Raw genomic sequence first — 13,720 nt, forward strand, 5'->3', positions numbered from 1 at the left:
ATTAAAATTACAATTTTTACAAAAATACACGTTTATTATAGGGAAATTCTATGTGCAGGGCTCAAATGCAATCTGACGCAAAATTTTTTTTTTTGTAATTGTAGCTTAAGAGTTCTTCTACAACATGCATGTATTGGTGTAATCGTAATATTGCGTAATTTTGAGTTAAACTCTTTAAAAAACAATGTAAAATAAGTATTTGCATTTTTTTTGTGTGTAAAAAATTATTAAAATTAAAAAAAAAAAGAAATAAAAATTTTTTCCTAGTAAATTTGAAAGCCGATGACTTTTTAAACATTTTAAATTAAAAAAAAAAAAATTTAGGTTTTTAATTAAGCAGGAAAAAATGATTGAAGAAATAATAAAAATCCTAGAAAAAAAACAAAAAAATACAGTGTTATGATATTTAAATAGCACCCAACCATTACTATATCAATTTTTGGCCTTGAATTTTTGTACATGACCTTATAAGGATATAATAAAAAAAATTTGCTAAAAAAAAAATTTTTATTAGTTGATTTAAAAATGGTACTTTTGGCCGGCTAAATCAGCGTTTGGTCCCACTGTGAACCGTGCCGCGACCCCCCTGTGCTGGGTTTTTTTTTAATAATAAAATACAAAGATGCATGATTTTTTTTTATTGTATATTTTGACAACAATGGCCATTTTTTTTCTCGCTTCATCAGTCCATTAAGGGCCATAGCAGCCTCCCCCAAAACAAGGAGGTTTCTTAACCATTTATATTCCGGGAAGGGTGGTTAGTTCATTGCTTGAGAAAGGGATGGCGACTCCAATTACCGAGCTGATCTCTCGTTCGGCAAATGAAGCCGCCCGCGATTGAGTTTCGAACCAGAGACGGCATTGCGCGTTGAACACTGCCCCGTTACCGACTCAGTCACAGCATTCCTCAACAGCGACCCCATTAGTGAACGATTTTATTTTCCATTAGTGTAAATGGATCTATAAGAAAATTAATAATTTATTATTGAATAATTAAAACTATATTTAAAAATCTGTACATTTAAAAAATTTAATTTCATCTTCTGGGTGTGGTCCGCGGCTCTCAGCTAGGTGTTGCCTTATTTTGAACAGTTTTCTGGCCTCTTCGCATTTTCTACAATCTTTAAAAATATGTATGATCGATAAAGGTATACTTTGAACATATTAAAGGTTTCTATTAGAAAACCATAATTTTGCCGTGTATGTCTGATGCGGATTTTATTAATTTTTCCATTACTAATACTAGTGGTTGTGTTTCTGGGCTATCTAATTGTAGTACTCTTTATTTCAACGATTTTGTTATTTTAATTTTCCAATTATTTTGCCCGTTTTGTATGGTATCGTATTTGATATATTTTTTTATGTCATTTTACGTCATGATGTCTATATTGTTTGATCCCGTGTTTTCTATAGTTTTTTTTGTATATTCATCAGCTATTTCGTGCTTTTTATTCCGACATGAAACTGGTACCCAAACTATTATTATATCATTTTCTTTTTTTAGTTTTCTATTTGCTTTATTGTTTTTGTCCAAATTTTGACAAGGTTGAAATTGTTTTGTAAATTTTTTGATAATGCTTAGCGAGTCGCTTAGTATGATAGACTTGTTATTTTCTGTGTTATTAATAATGACAATTATCGTGTAATAAGCTGTAGCTTCAGCGGAATGTATTGAACATTTATTTGATAGTTTATTCATGTATTTTGATTCATTTTTTATAATAGAAAATTCTACTTCTCTTTCGTCTTTTGAAACGTCCGTGTATATTTCTTGGTAGTTTTTGTACTTATCCTTTATATTATTGAAATAATTACTGTAAATTTCTGGTTGTGTATACTGTTTGATTGTAGAATGCAATACGGTGTTTATTGAAGTTGTTTTTCAATGGGACTATTTTGCTGTGTTGTCTTCTAATAACTTTAGTCAACTGAATACCGTTTAGATTTCCCAGTTTATTGAGTGACGGAATTAAAATTTGGTGTTACCAAGTCAATAAAAATAATATTTTTAAAAATTGTCAAAGTTGATTACAAAATGTTTTGACAGATTTTTAAATAATAAGATACAGACAAAAATGTATGAATTTTTTCATTATTAAAAAAAGCAGTTTTAACAATTTATTTAAATTCACAGTTTTTGACAATTAAAATTTAAAAATCATTTTCTACTATTTCATTAAAAGTTTTTTTTTTAACTATTTTTACAAGATAGTTCATAATACAAGTTTTTATTAACAATAATAGAGTTGTTAAACATAATATATTATTTAACAAATAAGAATCCATGTACATTAGTTAAAAAGTTGTCAAAATTTTCTTTAAAGCGGCACTTCATAATTCGCTGTCCATTAAATTCAATATTATAGGTTAGAGATGCAAATGCATTTCTCAATCTTTCTGATATTAACACATTGTTATGATTATTAATTAATTGCATTGATATCTCTTGAAATTCTTCCTAAAATATTAATTTTTTTTAAAGTTAATACGTTAAATATCATAGTAATATACTTTTTACTTTATACTACATTATCATTTAAATAATTTATGTGATAAAAATAATATTTTTAAAAATATAGAATTAAATTAATGATTCTCTGCATAAATACAAAGTAGATTTTTAATTTATCAAAAAAAAATAATAATAAAAATAGATTACATTAGATAGGACACCACATTGGAAATTTTTATCAACATATATTTTATTTAAGCTACACTTCATTTTTTAGTTCATAAAATATAATAATTAGTGTCCTACTAATGAACCTATTTATTTGTTGGACTTTAAATTAATTGAAAAAATTAATGTTGGACTTAATAATTAATTCAATAAAATTAATTAATAGATGAAAAAAACTGTAAGGAATCAATAAAAAAATGAATTAATTTTCTTAAACAATTGTATTCCATTTTTTTTGTTGATTTGTTTTAGAACCAAATAATTTTTAAGGCATGTTACTAAAGTTAAAAGGTTAATCCTAAGTGCTCTATTGTTATAACACTAAGTTCTATGAAAAATACTGTATATTATAGTTATAAAACAATTTTTTAAGTTGATACGTTTTCTGATCCTTTAATTGTGATATATACCAACATACTTATAAATAAATATATTTCTTTTTGGCTCTACAGAAAAGTAAAGCCAATAACAAATAAGTCTGTTTGTTTATTAGTAATCTATAACAAATAATAACTTCAAACTTACTGGGTAACAACATATCAATATGTAAAGTACATGACCAGTATTAGACAATGTATCAGAACTAATTTGACAGGAAACAATAAGTTCCATTAAAATCTATAAAAAATAAATAATTTGATTTATAACAATGTAATTTTGTTTATAAATAACAAAAATTACTTTTAAAAAAGGTTTAAGTAATCCATAAGCTTCATACGATGTAGAGTTTTCCTTGCCATACAAATATGAAGCAGATGCTTGTAGAAAATCAGCACTCATTGAGGTAATTTCTGGTCCAAACATTGTTAATCCTAATTCAGTTGTAGTTAACACACTTTTAAAAATCTCTACATTATCAATACATAATTTATCAGGTACCATTTCACACATAAAACCAATATACTAAAAAAAAAAAAGTGGAATTTTTAAAAACAATAAATAAAATTATTAATATAATTTTGAAATATTTTGAATCTAATGTTCACATTTAAATAAATATCTTCTATTAAAATAATGATATAATAATCATTCAACATTTTTAATATTATAACGATATTGTATAGTGTAGGGAGAGGCTTATGAAGCTAAGCTAAGCCTTTGTTAAAAAGTTAGCCATACCAAAAATGTTTTATGTATTTTAAATAAAAAAAACTTTTTAATATAGGAGAGATTGAGATTTAGTACCTTCAACATTTTTTTCTTATCCTATACTTATGTGGGAATTAAAAAATCCAATTAAAATTAGTACTTCAAAAATGATAAAAACAAAACATTAATACTTACTCTATAGTAGCGAGAACATAATGATGGGAACTTTAATAAATCAATTGTCATTAAAGGTAAAATAACTTGAAGTCCATAAACACAGACATCTCCAGCTGTTTTTCCATTAGAGCTTTTTCCTTATTTTATAAAAGTGGATAAGTTACATTAAAATAGCCATATATATATAGGGAGATTTTTTTTTATCATAAACCACCACTCAATTACTAACAGAATAAAAATAATTTTGAAATTTTTTTTTTGTTACGTTTAGTTACATATTATTCTTGAATTATTAGTTATGTAATACTTACTTTCTGTATTGCCAGTTGGTGTATTTATAAACTCACAACAAAGTTCCTTACTATTATACTTTAAGCATATCTATTGATAAAGTCATAATTAACTATAAACTCTGCGTATCTATAACCTCATACATTATACACATAAATTAACTCAATAATTTGTAATTTTAGAGTTTTATTTTTAATAAACGAATGAAGTTTTGTTAAAAATTCAAATGCTATTTGCTGTTAAAATAAAAAGCCAACCATTTTATTAATCCTAAAATATTTGAAAAAACAAAAATATTTAAAAATTATTTTTATTCTGTTAGTAATTAAGTGGTTTATGATAACAAAAATTACTCTGTTTATGTTTATAAAAAATTAAAGAAAATTTTAGTATAAGAAAATGAACTATACCATCAGAACTAAGATCTAAAACTTCTTTTGACATCATATGAGTAAGAAGATCTAAAAATATGTAAAGATCTTGGTAACTCTGATCTTCAGCATCAGAATCTAAAGAAACACGATTAATATTGAAACGAGCATACATATCCACTAATTGATAGCAAGACGAATAAAACTTATCACTATCTTCCTATAACAATATACTCAAATTAAAATGTATTATAGTCATTTCTATACTTGTAAAATTTATGGTAATTATTAGTAATGTTCTAATTGAACACAATAAAATCTTGAGGTATTCTGTTCAATTAAAAAATAAACTAAAAATTTAAAAAATCAAATCAAACTTTTACTTTGAAAAAAGTATTAGTCCCCATAGAAATATTTATAGTTTTTACATATGGATTGAGTTTTTTGGGAAAAGGGGGAGATAAAACAATTTAGTAAAAATGCTTTCCATCATATCTATTATCTGAAATTATGAAATTGCCCTCACAGACAAATTTTTCAATCCACATCCATGATAAAGTGGTTTCAAAATCACAATAGTATAATTAAATATCATGCTAAATTTGTTGAATAATACTATAAAAAATGTATTGCTTGAGCATTATTAAAATTATAGTTAATATTATATAACATATAACTTCTAAAATAGTTTTGTTAGCTTATCATAAATTATAAAGAGTTAAATATTTTATAAAAAATAAAATAAAAATATTCACTTGACTCACCACTCTAAGAAAACATAACATTTTCTTGGAAAATTCACAAAATAGTTCAAGAATTAAATGAACTATTAGTTGGTAATTATGATATAAGCCAATCAGGGATGAAAAATCATTTAGCACTGGATACAAAATTGAAAAAATTGTTTGTGTAGTATTTATTGCTGCTCCACTAGCTACTCCTATAAATTTGTGTAAAATATCCATTATCTCCAATCTAATTTCATCTTCATTAAAAATTTTTCTAAACTGGTCATTGGTTATTATTTTTTTAAACTTATCAAGTGTTGGATTTAAAACCTTTATAATTCAAATCAGAAAATATAATCTTTTTATTAAGTTTGTTAATTAAACATTCAGTTTCACTATTACTTACTCGCATCCAATATTCATATTGTTTTTCTTCATTGTTAAATGCATCTCCTACTAAACAAAATGCTTTAAACAACCCACGTTTAACTTCAGGTACCAATTGATTTTTATGGATACTTTCTTGCAATTGAAAAAGTTTTCCAAAACCTTCGCAATTTATAACTATTTCAGCTCTAAAATAAAAAAAGATAAAAATGTAGGTAACAGTCAAAAATAAAATGTTATGTTTTAAATTAAATTTTGTAAAATTATATCATCAATAATTGTAATAATTTTGACTGAATAAAATGAATATGCTCATCCTTTCATAATTTTCAAGATTAAAACAAAATAGTTGTTGAATAATTATTTATTAAGACCCACGAATAAATTTTTAGGTTTTACACGTTATGTATTGTAAATGGTTCACTTTTTTTGACAAAATATATTATTTATAGCTCTAACATTAAAATTTGAATATTATTATTATATAATTTTATAAAAACTAAAACTTTTTATTTACTCTCTCGGAAAGTTCACTTTTGGCATATATAAGGTTTTGGTTCTTCATCACAGATTTATATCTGGTTTGTTAGTTAAAATATTTTGTGTTTAATACTGCTTACAAATCTAATAATCAGTTATATTACAAGATACTAAAATTGATACGTACTTATGTCTAATATCAACCAACGAAATTAATAAGCCAATTGTATCTTCAACTAAATTTACATCAACATACAAAGGTGATCTTATATTATATTCAACTTTACAAAGCAAATAATTCAGTATCCAATAAGCTGTGTCTGTATTTTGACCAAATGCTTTAAGTAATGACATACTTAACTAAATAAAATAAAATATTAATGTTAATTTTTTTTTATTAAATAGATAAATTATAATAACATAAAAATTTACCTCACTATAATATGTTTCATTTGGCATTAAATAAGCTTGAGAAAATTCTCGTAAAAACCACACAATAGTTCCACTTAATAGTGGACTACAAAGCATTTCCATTTTTGCTTCTACAAGCTTCATTTCTAATTCTGATAAATGAAATGCAATAGACACTAACCTAAAAAACATTGTATATATACATATTAAATGTATAAAATATGTTAAACACATTGTAACAAATGGAAGACGAGATATTTATTTGAAAAAAAAATTATATACTGTAATACTTTAATACACTAGTATTTTATGAATTTAGTTATACTCTCTATTATTTACTTGATAACATCATCTACAGCTTCTTCTGATCCAGGAACATCCATTACTAACATTTGACTCATAAGATATTTAATAGATAAATCTATATTAATCTTCTTGCTTTGTCTAATGCTATAATGCATAATTTCTGAAGGAATCATACTAGGTTCACCTTCACTATCCACAGTGAGGACATGTCCTAATTAGAGATTAAAAATATTGTCGATTAAAACTATTCAAAATGAGAAGTGAGTAATATTTTTAAAAACATTATTTTGAATAATTTGACTTTATTATTGTTAAGATAATTGACACAAATAGTGTTTTAAACTTGGAGGTGCTTCCAGGATAAAATAATTTTTTATCACTCCTCTTGAAATAATGTACTTAACCTTCTTTTTATTTATTTATAAATACACAATTATGTATAATATTACATAAATACATACTATTATGTTTAAAGTGAAAGACACACTAAACCAATATAATAAAATATATATTTTTTTTAATATTTAAATATAAATAAAATTACTGCAGTAATTATTTATACAATAATATAAGTAATTACTTTATTTTTCATTATAAAAGAATGGTAAATCTATTTAGAGATGCTGAGTAGCCAAAGTGTCTCCCTATTTGCATATATTGTTAAGATTAATGTAATGATTTCATTTAATTTTTACAATAATGCTAATTTAAATATACAAAATAAACAATTTATATTTAATTTTTAAATCATATTTGAAGAAAAACTAAATACATTGAAAATATAGTTTGAGTTTTCTTGGAAAAAATAAGTTTGACTATAAATTAATAGTATTTAGATATTTACCAGCAATTAAAAACATCCAATGCATATCTTCATGAATGGAATCAATATGTTGTTGAAATGATTCTGACCAGTTATTACTGCCACTACTATGTATATGTTCTATAGCAGTTCTTAAATCTTTGATTCGATTTTCTAATAGATTAACCAGAAGTGGTAATGTATGCTCTGGAATCTTAAATTAAAAAAAAAAAATCTATATTATTAATTTTATATTAGTCAGAGCAATGAGTTATGCATTTGATTTCATATTTTACCAAGAAAATTGAAAGATATTCAATTATTTAGATGAGTGGAATAATTGTTACATAGATCAATATTTTAGTTTTATGTTTTACATTTAAATAAATGAGAAATATGAAAATCATTTAAATTTTAGTTATCTTACTAATCTTCCAAAAATTCCTATGTATTGAAGCTGTTCTTTAAAGGCTACTTTATCATCTTCTTCATTTATATTAAACTCAACATCAACAAAAGTTTTTATACCATTTGGAGGTGAAATATGACATTTTAAATAAGTATTTAAAATTTGAATAGATGCATTTTTACAAATATCTTCAGGGAAAGCTTGATTGCTATTTGAGATTATAGATACCCAAGGACGTAATATATTATTAAATGCTTCAAAAAACATTTGATCATCTTGACAAAGCTAAGAAAAAAAAAGTATTAGTTTATTTAAGTTAAATATAAAAGGAAAAAAAGATATAACCAGATCATACTTTTTCTTCATTAGCTGCCCCTTCAACAAACTGACAAGTTAGAATAGTAACATTTTCTAAGAACTTTTTAACAAGATCTGATGGAAATTGGCTGAAAACTGAAGGAGGATAACCACTAATAATACGTTTGATAATAGTAGAAATACCAATCGATTCTCTATCTAAAATTTTTACTCTGAAACCATATTTAGAAAATTGCAAAATAATAAACAGAAGTATTTTAAGTTTTACTTACGTAGATACTAAATTAATAAAATTGTCTAGATAGTTTTTCATATATTTCATACGCTCATTCATATCAACCCATATATTACCACTTATTGATGATAACTGAACAAGGCAATTCATACAATGATGGGAAAATTGTGGATTGTTTCGAACCAACCAGTAAATCTAAAATTAAATAGTAAAACATAATGAAGTATATAATATTTAACAAACTATACTTACGTGGAAGTACAAATTGACAGTATTGGGGTTTATAATTACGTCTCTCCATTCTGATCCCAATTTTAAAGAAGGACTGTTTTCTGAATTATAAATTACTTCAAACATTCCAACTAAACGCTTAGGCAGTATTAAAGTAGTTAAATAATAATTTATATGTTTTATTATTTGTATACAGAGTGGAACAGATCTAACTAACAATTCATATAACTTTTGATACTATTAAAATTTTGTTGTAATTTTTTTTTAGTATTATTATTAAAAATTATATAATAACAAATATTCATTTAACATATTTTAAGAATGAAATGAATCTTTCGAGAACACCTGCTATGAAAATACAGTGTATTATTCTATGGATTGTGTAGCTCATAACATAAAACCTACTAATGAGTTAAAACTCCAAAAACATCCTAATTATCAAGGGACAGAAGTTTATTTTTATTTATAGTTTTTTGAATTCTAACTTATTTTACAATAATTTTTTCTGTATACAGAACACTTTCGATATAAAAATAAAAAAAAAAATATTATAAGGGTTATTATTTCTAAGATAAAGTATTTAAAAGGATATTATTTGCAGAAATAAATCCCCAGACCAAAACATTTTCAGAAATATTTAATAAATGTTTTAGAACAGTCAAAGTTTCTTGAGATAAAGATTGTGGAAGATTTTTTATTTCATTTAATGCTTGAGTACTGAATACAAATATACGTCTCAAGTCATTTGCCTAAAAAAAATATCAGATTGAATTATAAATTTAAAACTGACATGTAAATAGAGATTACTAAATTCATCACAGAAGTTTTTTTTTATTTGCCTTATTAAAATATTTATATAAAGTTAATATGTTGTACTGTGAGTGCAAGAGAGTAGTTACATTTAAAAAAGTTGTTACATTGTAACTCTTATGAATTTAAACTTCTATTGTCATAATTTTAAACAAAAAAGATTTCATTTTAAGTGTTTAGTCAAGGAGTTACATTCTTAATTTCGCATCTCAAGAAAACGCCTAAAGTTAAATGATACATTAATGGATTTGTAAGGTTCTTGTAACAACTTTTTTTATTAAAAATATAAGCTAAGAGTAAAAATAGGATTAATTAAAAAAAAAACTTCAAATTAGGCAAATGTTTAAAAAAAAAACAATTATTATAGTAAATTTATTAATAATATTTTGTACATATAAAATGACTTCACCTCAAACTCTTTTTTAGCAGCATAATGTGATTCCCAAGAGAGACCTACATCAGTAGATTTTACTGTGGTGGAGTATTCTTGCATTAAAGCTAAAATTATAGAACATCCCAAAATTTGCTGCTATAATTATAAAAATAATAATATTGTAGTCATTATTCAAAACACGTCTTACATGTGCACATCACAAATTGATAAATGAAACTTTAGTTTAAAACATGTGCCATATGCTAGTATTGTTTCTGAAATGAACTTGAACAAATTTTAGATGCTATGGACCCAGGAGTTAAGAATATATGAGCAATTAGTATTAACATAGGGATATATAGATTTATAAACTATTTATGATTTTCAATAATTATGACATACTGCATTGCCATAGGATTAAAGATATTTAGAGGAAACTAAATCTTATTTCTTCCTTCATAAGAAATAAAGTACTTATGAATTTTTTAAAAGATTTTGGTGTGAATAATTTTTAAACTATCTAAAACCTCCCATCATATGTCTAACTCTTATGAAAATATGAAATATTAAGTATATTTAAAGTAATTAGTTGAAATATATTTCCACAACATAAAATTCATCTATAGTTACAATAACTATGTTGTGATAATAATATTCTTCAAATATTATAAAACTGTTGAATATTTCATAACTCAGTAAAGTTCAATGATTAAAAATAATATAAAATAATAAATAGCCTAAAAAACATTTAATACATGTTATCATGTTAATATTATTGCTCGTAGTTCCTCACCATTATTTCTCAAAATTTTTCTCAAGTTTCACTTCACAAACAAAACTATTGAAAGATACATGTCTCAATCTGAAACTCCATCTGTAATGTTTACTTGTTAGTAATATGTTATTATAAATGTAAATTGAATTAAAGTGTTGAATTTTTAAAATAAAGTGTTTTACTATAAATTAAAATAAATATACCTTATTCATATGTACTTATCAATATTTATTTGGCTACTTTTTATTACAATTAATATAATGATTTTTTCAAAATAATCAATTAAAAATCTTAATTTGGATAATTATTTAAAATATAGTAAATTTATTTTAAATAACTTATATTATTGTGGGACGGTGTGGCCGAGTCGGTAACGCGGCAGTGCTTGACGCGTAGTGTCTCAGGTTCAAAACTCGGCCACGGGCGGCTTCATTTACCGAACGAGAGATCAGTTCGGTAATTTGGAGNAGTGTGGCCGAGTCGGTAACGCGGCAGTGCTTGATGCGTAGTGTCTCAGGTTCAAAACTCGGCCACGGGCGGCTTCATTTACCGAACAAGAGATCAGTTCGGTAATTTGGAGTCGCCATCCCACCTCCGGCGACGGACTAACCACCCGTCCCGGAGTATAAATGGTTAAGAAACCTCCTCCTTTGGGGAGGCCGCTGTGGCCCTTAATAGGCTAATAAAAGCGCAAAAAAAAAAAAAAAACTTATATTATTTAAAATAACCTCAATTAAAGATAATAAAGGCAAATAATATTCATTAGTACACAGGATTATGAACCAAAATAATTTTGATTTTTAGAAAATTCTAATCATATCCAGTAAGTTCTAATAATAGAAGAATCCAAAAATTTTATAAATTTACCTTTAAAAACTTTACAGAACTTAAAATTTGACCTTATAAAATTTAAAAACCGAAATTAATCAATATATATTTTTTTATGAATTATTATTTTCAAACTTTCTTAAAGTCAAACATTAAGTTCGATTAAGTTTTTAAAGGTTTTTTCATAGTATTTTTAGTTTTATTAATCATTTTTTTAACATATTCTAAAAAAAAATTTATATAGATGAACTAATTTACTAGATTTGTGAAAAATTGCCAAAAACTAAAATTATTTCGTACATTTATTGGAGTAAAATATAAAACTTATAAAAATAAAAATGATCATGAAATTCTTTTATATAAGCGTGTTATTCTGGTAAGCCTTTAGATTTGTGAACAATAAATTAACTATTATTTATAATATATAATAAACAATTTTTCTTTTTAAATAAGTCATAAAAGAATCTTAAAAAAAAACAAAAAAATATAATTTTTAAAAGTATCAGAATACATTACTTAAAAATTGTATTGAATTTTTTAGATTTAAAATATAATGATTTCTATAAAACTTAATTAGACAGTGTTCAAAAAGTAAGGAAACTGGTCAATATTTATAAACAATATAAACCCTTACTTAATTTAAAAAGTATATTTTTTTAATACCTTCTTTTGATCACCGTTAAATATTAACTTTTCTACTTCATCTAAAATTTTGCCTCTTTCTTCACCTTTATCATCCACGCTTCCTCGTTTTATCATAATTGCAATAACCTAAATAATTATGGTTCATGTCATTAATACTTATACAATATTATGAGTTAAATAACCTCTTCATGGAAAAATAGGACTGACCCAGCAACATTATAAAAATTATTTTTAAATATTCAATTGAATTTGAATTTTTTTTACTTATAAAAATAATTTTCAGATATTTGGGGAAGTGTTTAAGCTATTCATTCATCATCATTTTGTTATTTCTACTAACTAAATATAAATGAAAGTTATTTTTTAAATCTTTGAGTAAATAATAAAAAAATTATTAATTTACTTGTAATATTCTTTCCCTCACAAAAGGAGCAATATGATCATCCTTCATAATAAATTGAAATAAATATTGCTGGAGTTCATTCTTTTGTTCTTGAGATAACAGCATCCAATCTCTTATAAGTGCATCTCTTAATGTACCCATGGTCTCAAATAAAACAAAATCAACTTTACTGCAATCTTAGAAATATAATATAAATTAAATAAATAATATTTAAGTTACTTTATAGGTATTAATTTCGAAGTTACCAAGTATGTAACGGCAAATAGAGTAAGGCATACTTGTTTTGCGAAAACCTATGAATACTTGTTCAGCAGCATTTCGCTGTTCATTAGACACAAATAAAGGTGATGCCTATTTTTAAATACAATTATTTTCATTATAATTAAATAGTATTAATGGAAATGATAATAAAAATACTAACTAGCATAACTCTACTAGCTGCTTCGAGTTCTTGTAAAACTTGTGTTTGGTCCATTACATTAATTTATGAAAAAAAAAATAAGTTTGAAAAAATATTTTTAAATCATAATTAGTATTGGGAAAAAGTTCTTGGAACACAAAATAATGTCTGGAATTAAGATTTTGATTTTTAACATCATATTCTAATGCAATTTTCCTGTGTAGTCAATGTTTATTTCAAATTATTAACAGATATCAACTATCATTTTATCAGCGAGCTAATATTTCTGGTTATTACCATCGCACCACAACTATATAAATATAGTCTGTAATCACACTGCGTTCATTTATCTAATGTAAGTTCCAATCATAAATAGTATCAATGGTTTATTTGAAAAATTTTGTAATTATGTTTTTTGACGAAAACAAGTCAAATAAAAAAAAAAAAAAATTATTTTAACTTTTAACACAATTATGTTAATTATTATGTAGGGCCAACTTAAAATAAGTAATTACCTGGAAAGTCATTTTTAAATGTTTAGATGTTTTAAGCAAAGTATAAGACATTAGTA

General features: G+C 24.4%; 1 protein-coding gene across 2 annotated transcripts; it reads right to left on the minus strand.

Annotated features, from left to right (window-relative positions):
• Nucleotides 1-978: 978 nt before the first annotated feature.
• Nucleotides 979-13,585, minus strand: LOC126902710 (exportin-4-like). Of its 2 annotated transcripts, XM_050680279.1 has the most exons (21): nucleotides 13,171-13,585; nucleotides 12,995-13,100; nucleotides 12,750-12,925; nucleotides 12,365-12,472; nucleotides 10,135-10,254; nucleotides 9,508-9,664; nucleotides 8,937-9,061; nucleotides 8,722-8,879; nucleotides 8,487-8,661; nucleotides 8,150-8,416; nucleotides 7,765-7,936; nucleotides 6,954-7,131; nucleotides 6,636-6,795; nucleotides 6,391-6,563; nucleotides 5,743-5,911; nucleotides 5,373-5,666; nucleotides 4,648-4,828; nucleotides 3,965-4,083; nucleotides 3,362-3,583; nucleotides 3,206-3,298; nucleotides 979-2,458 (listed from the first exon to the last, which is right to left on the minus strand). In XM_050680279.1, the coding sequence occupies exons 1-21, from the start codon at nucleotides 13,222-13,224 to the stop codon at nucleotides 2,264-2,266; spliced, it is 3,402 nt and encodes a 1,133-aa protein (XP_050536236.1). In that variant the 5' UTR covers nucleotides 13,225-13,585; the 3' UTR covers nucleotides 979-2,263. The 2 variants fall into 2 exon arrangements, with proteins under 2 accessions (XP_050536236.1, XP_050536237.1); XM_050680280.1 differs by lacking the exons at nucleotides 12,365-12,472; nucleotides 12,750-12,925; nucleotides 12,995-13,100; nucleotides 13,171-13,585 and adding an exon at nucleotides 10,892-10,912.
• Nucleotides 13,586-13,720: the final 135 nt, after the last annotated feature.

This window comes from Daktulosphaira vitifoliae, unplaced genomic scaffold, assembly GCF_025091365.1.
Source record: "Daktulosphaira vitifoliae isolate Bord-2020 unplaced genomic scaffold, ASM2509136v1 Scaffold_3, whole genome shotgun sequence".
NCBI classification, from domain to species: Eukaryota; Metazoa; Arthropoda; class Insecta; order Hemiptera; family Phylloxeridae; genus Daktulosphaira; species Daktulosphaira vitifoliae.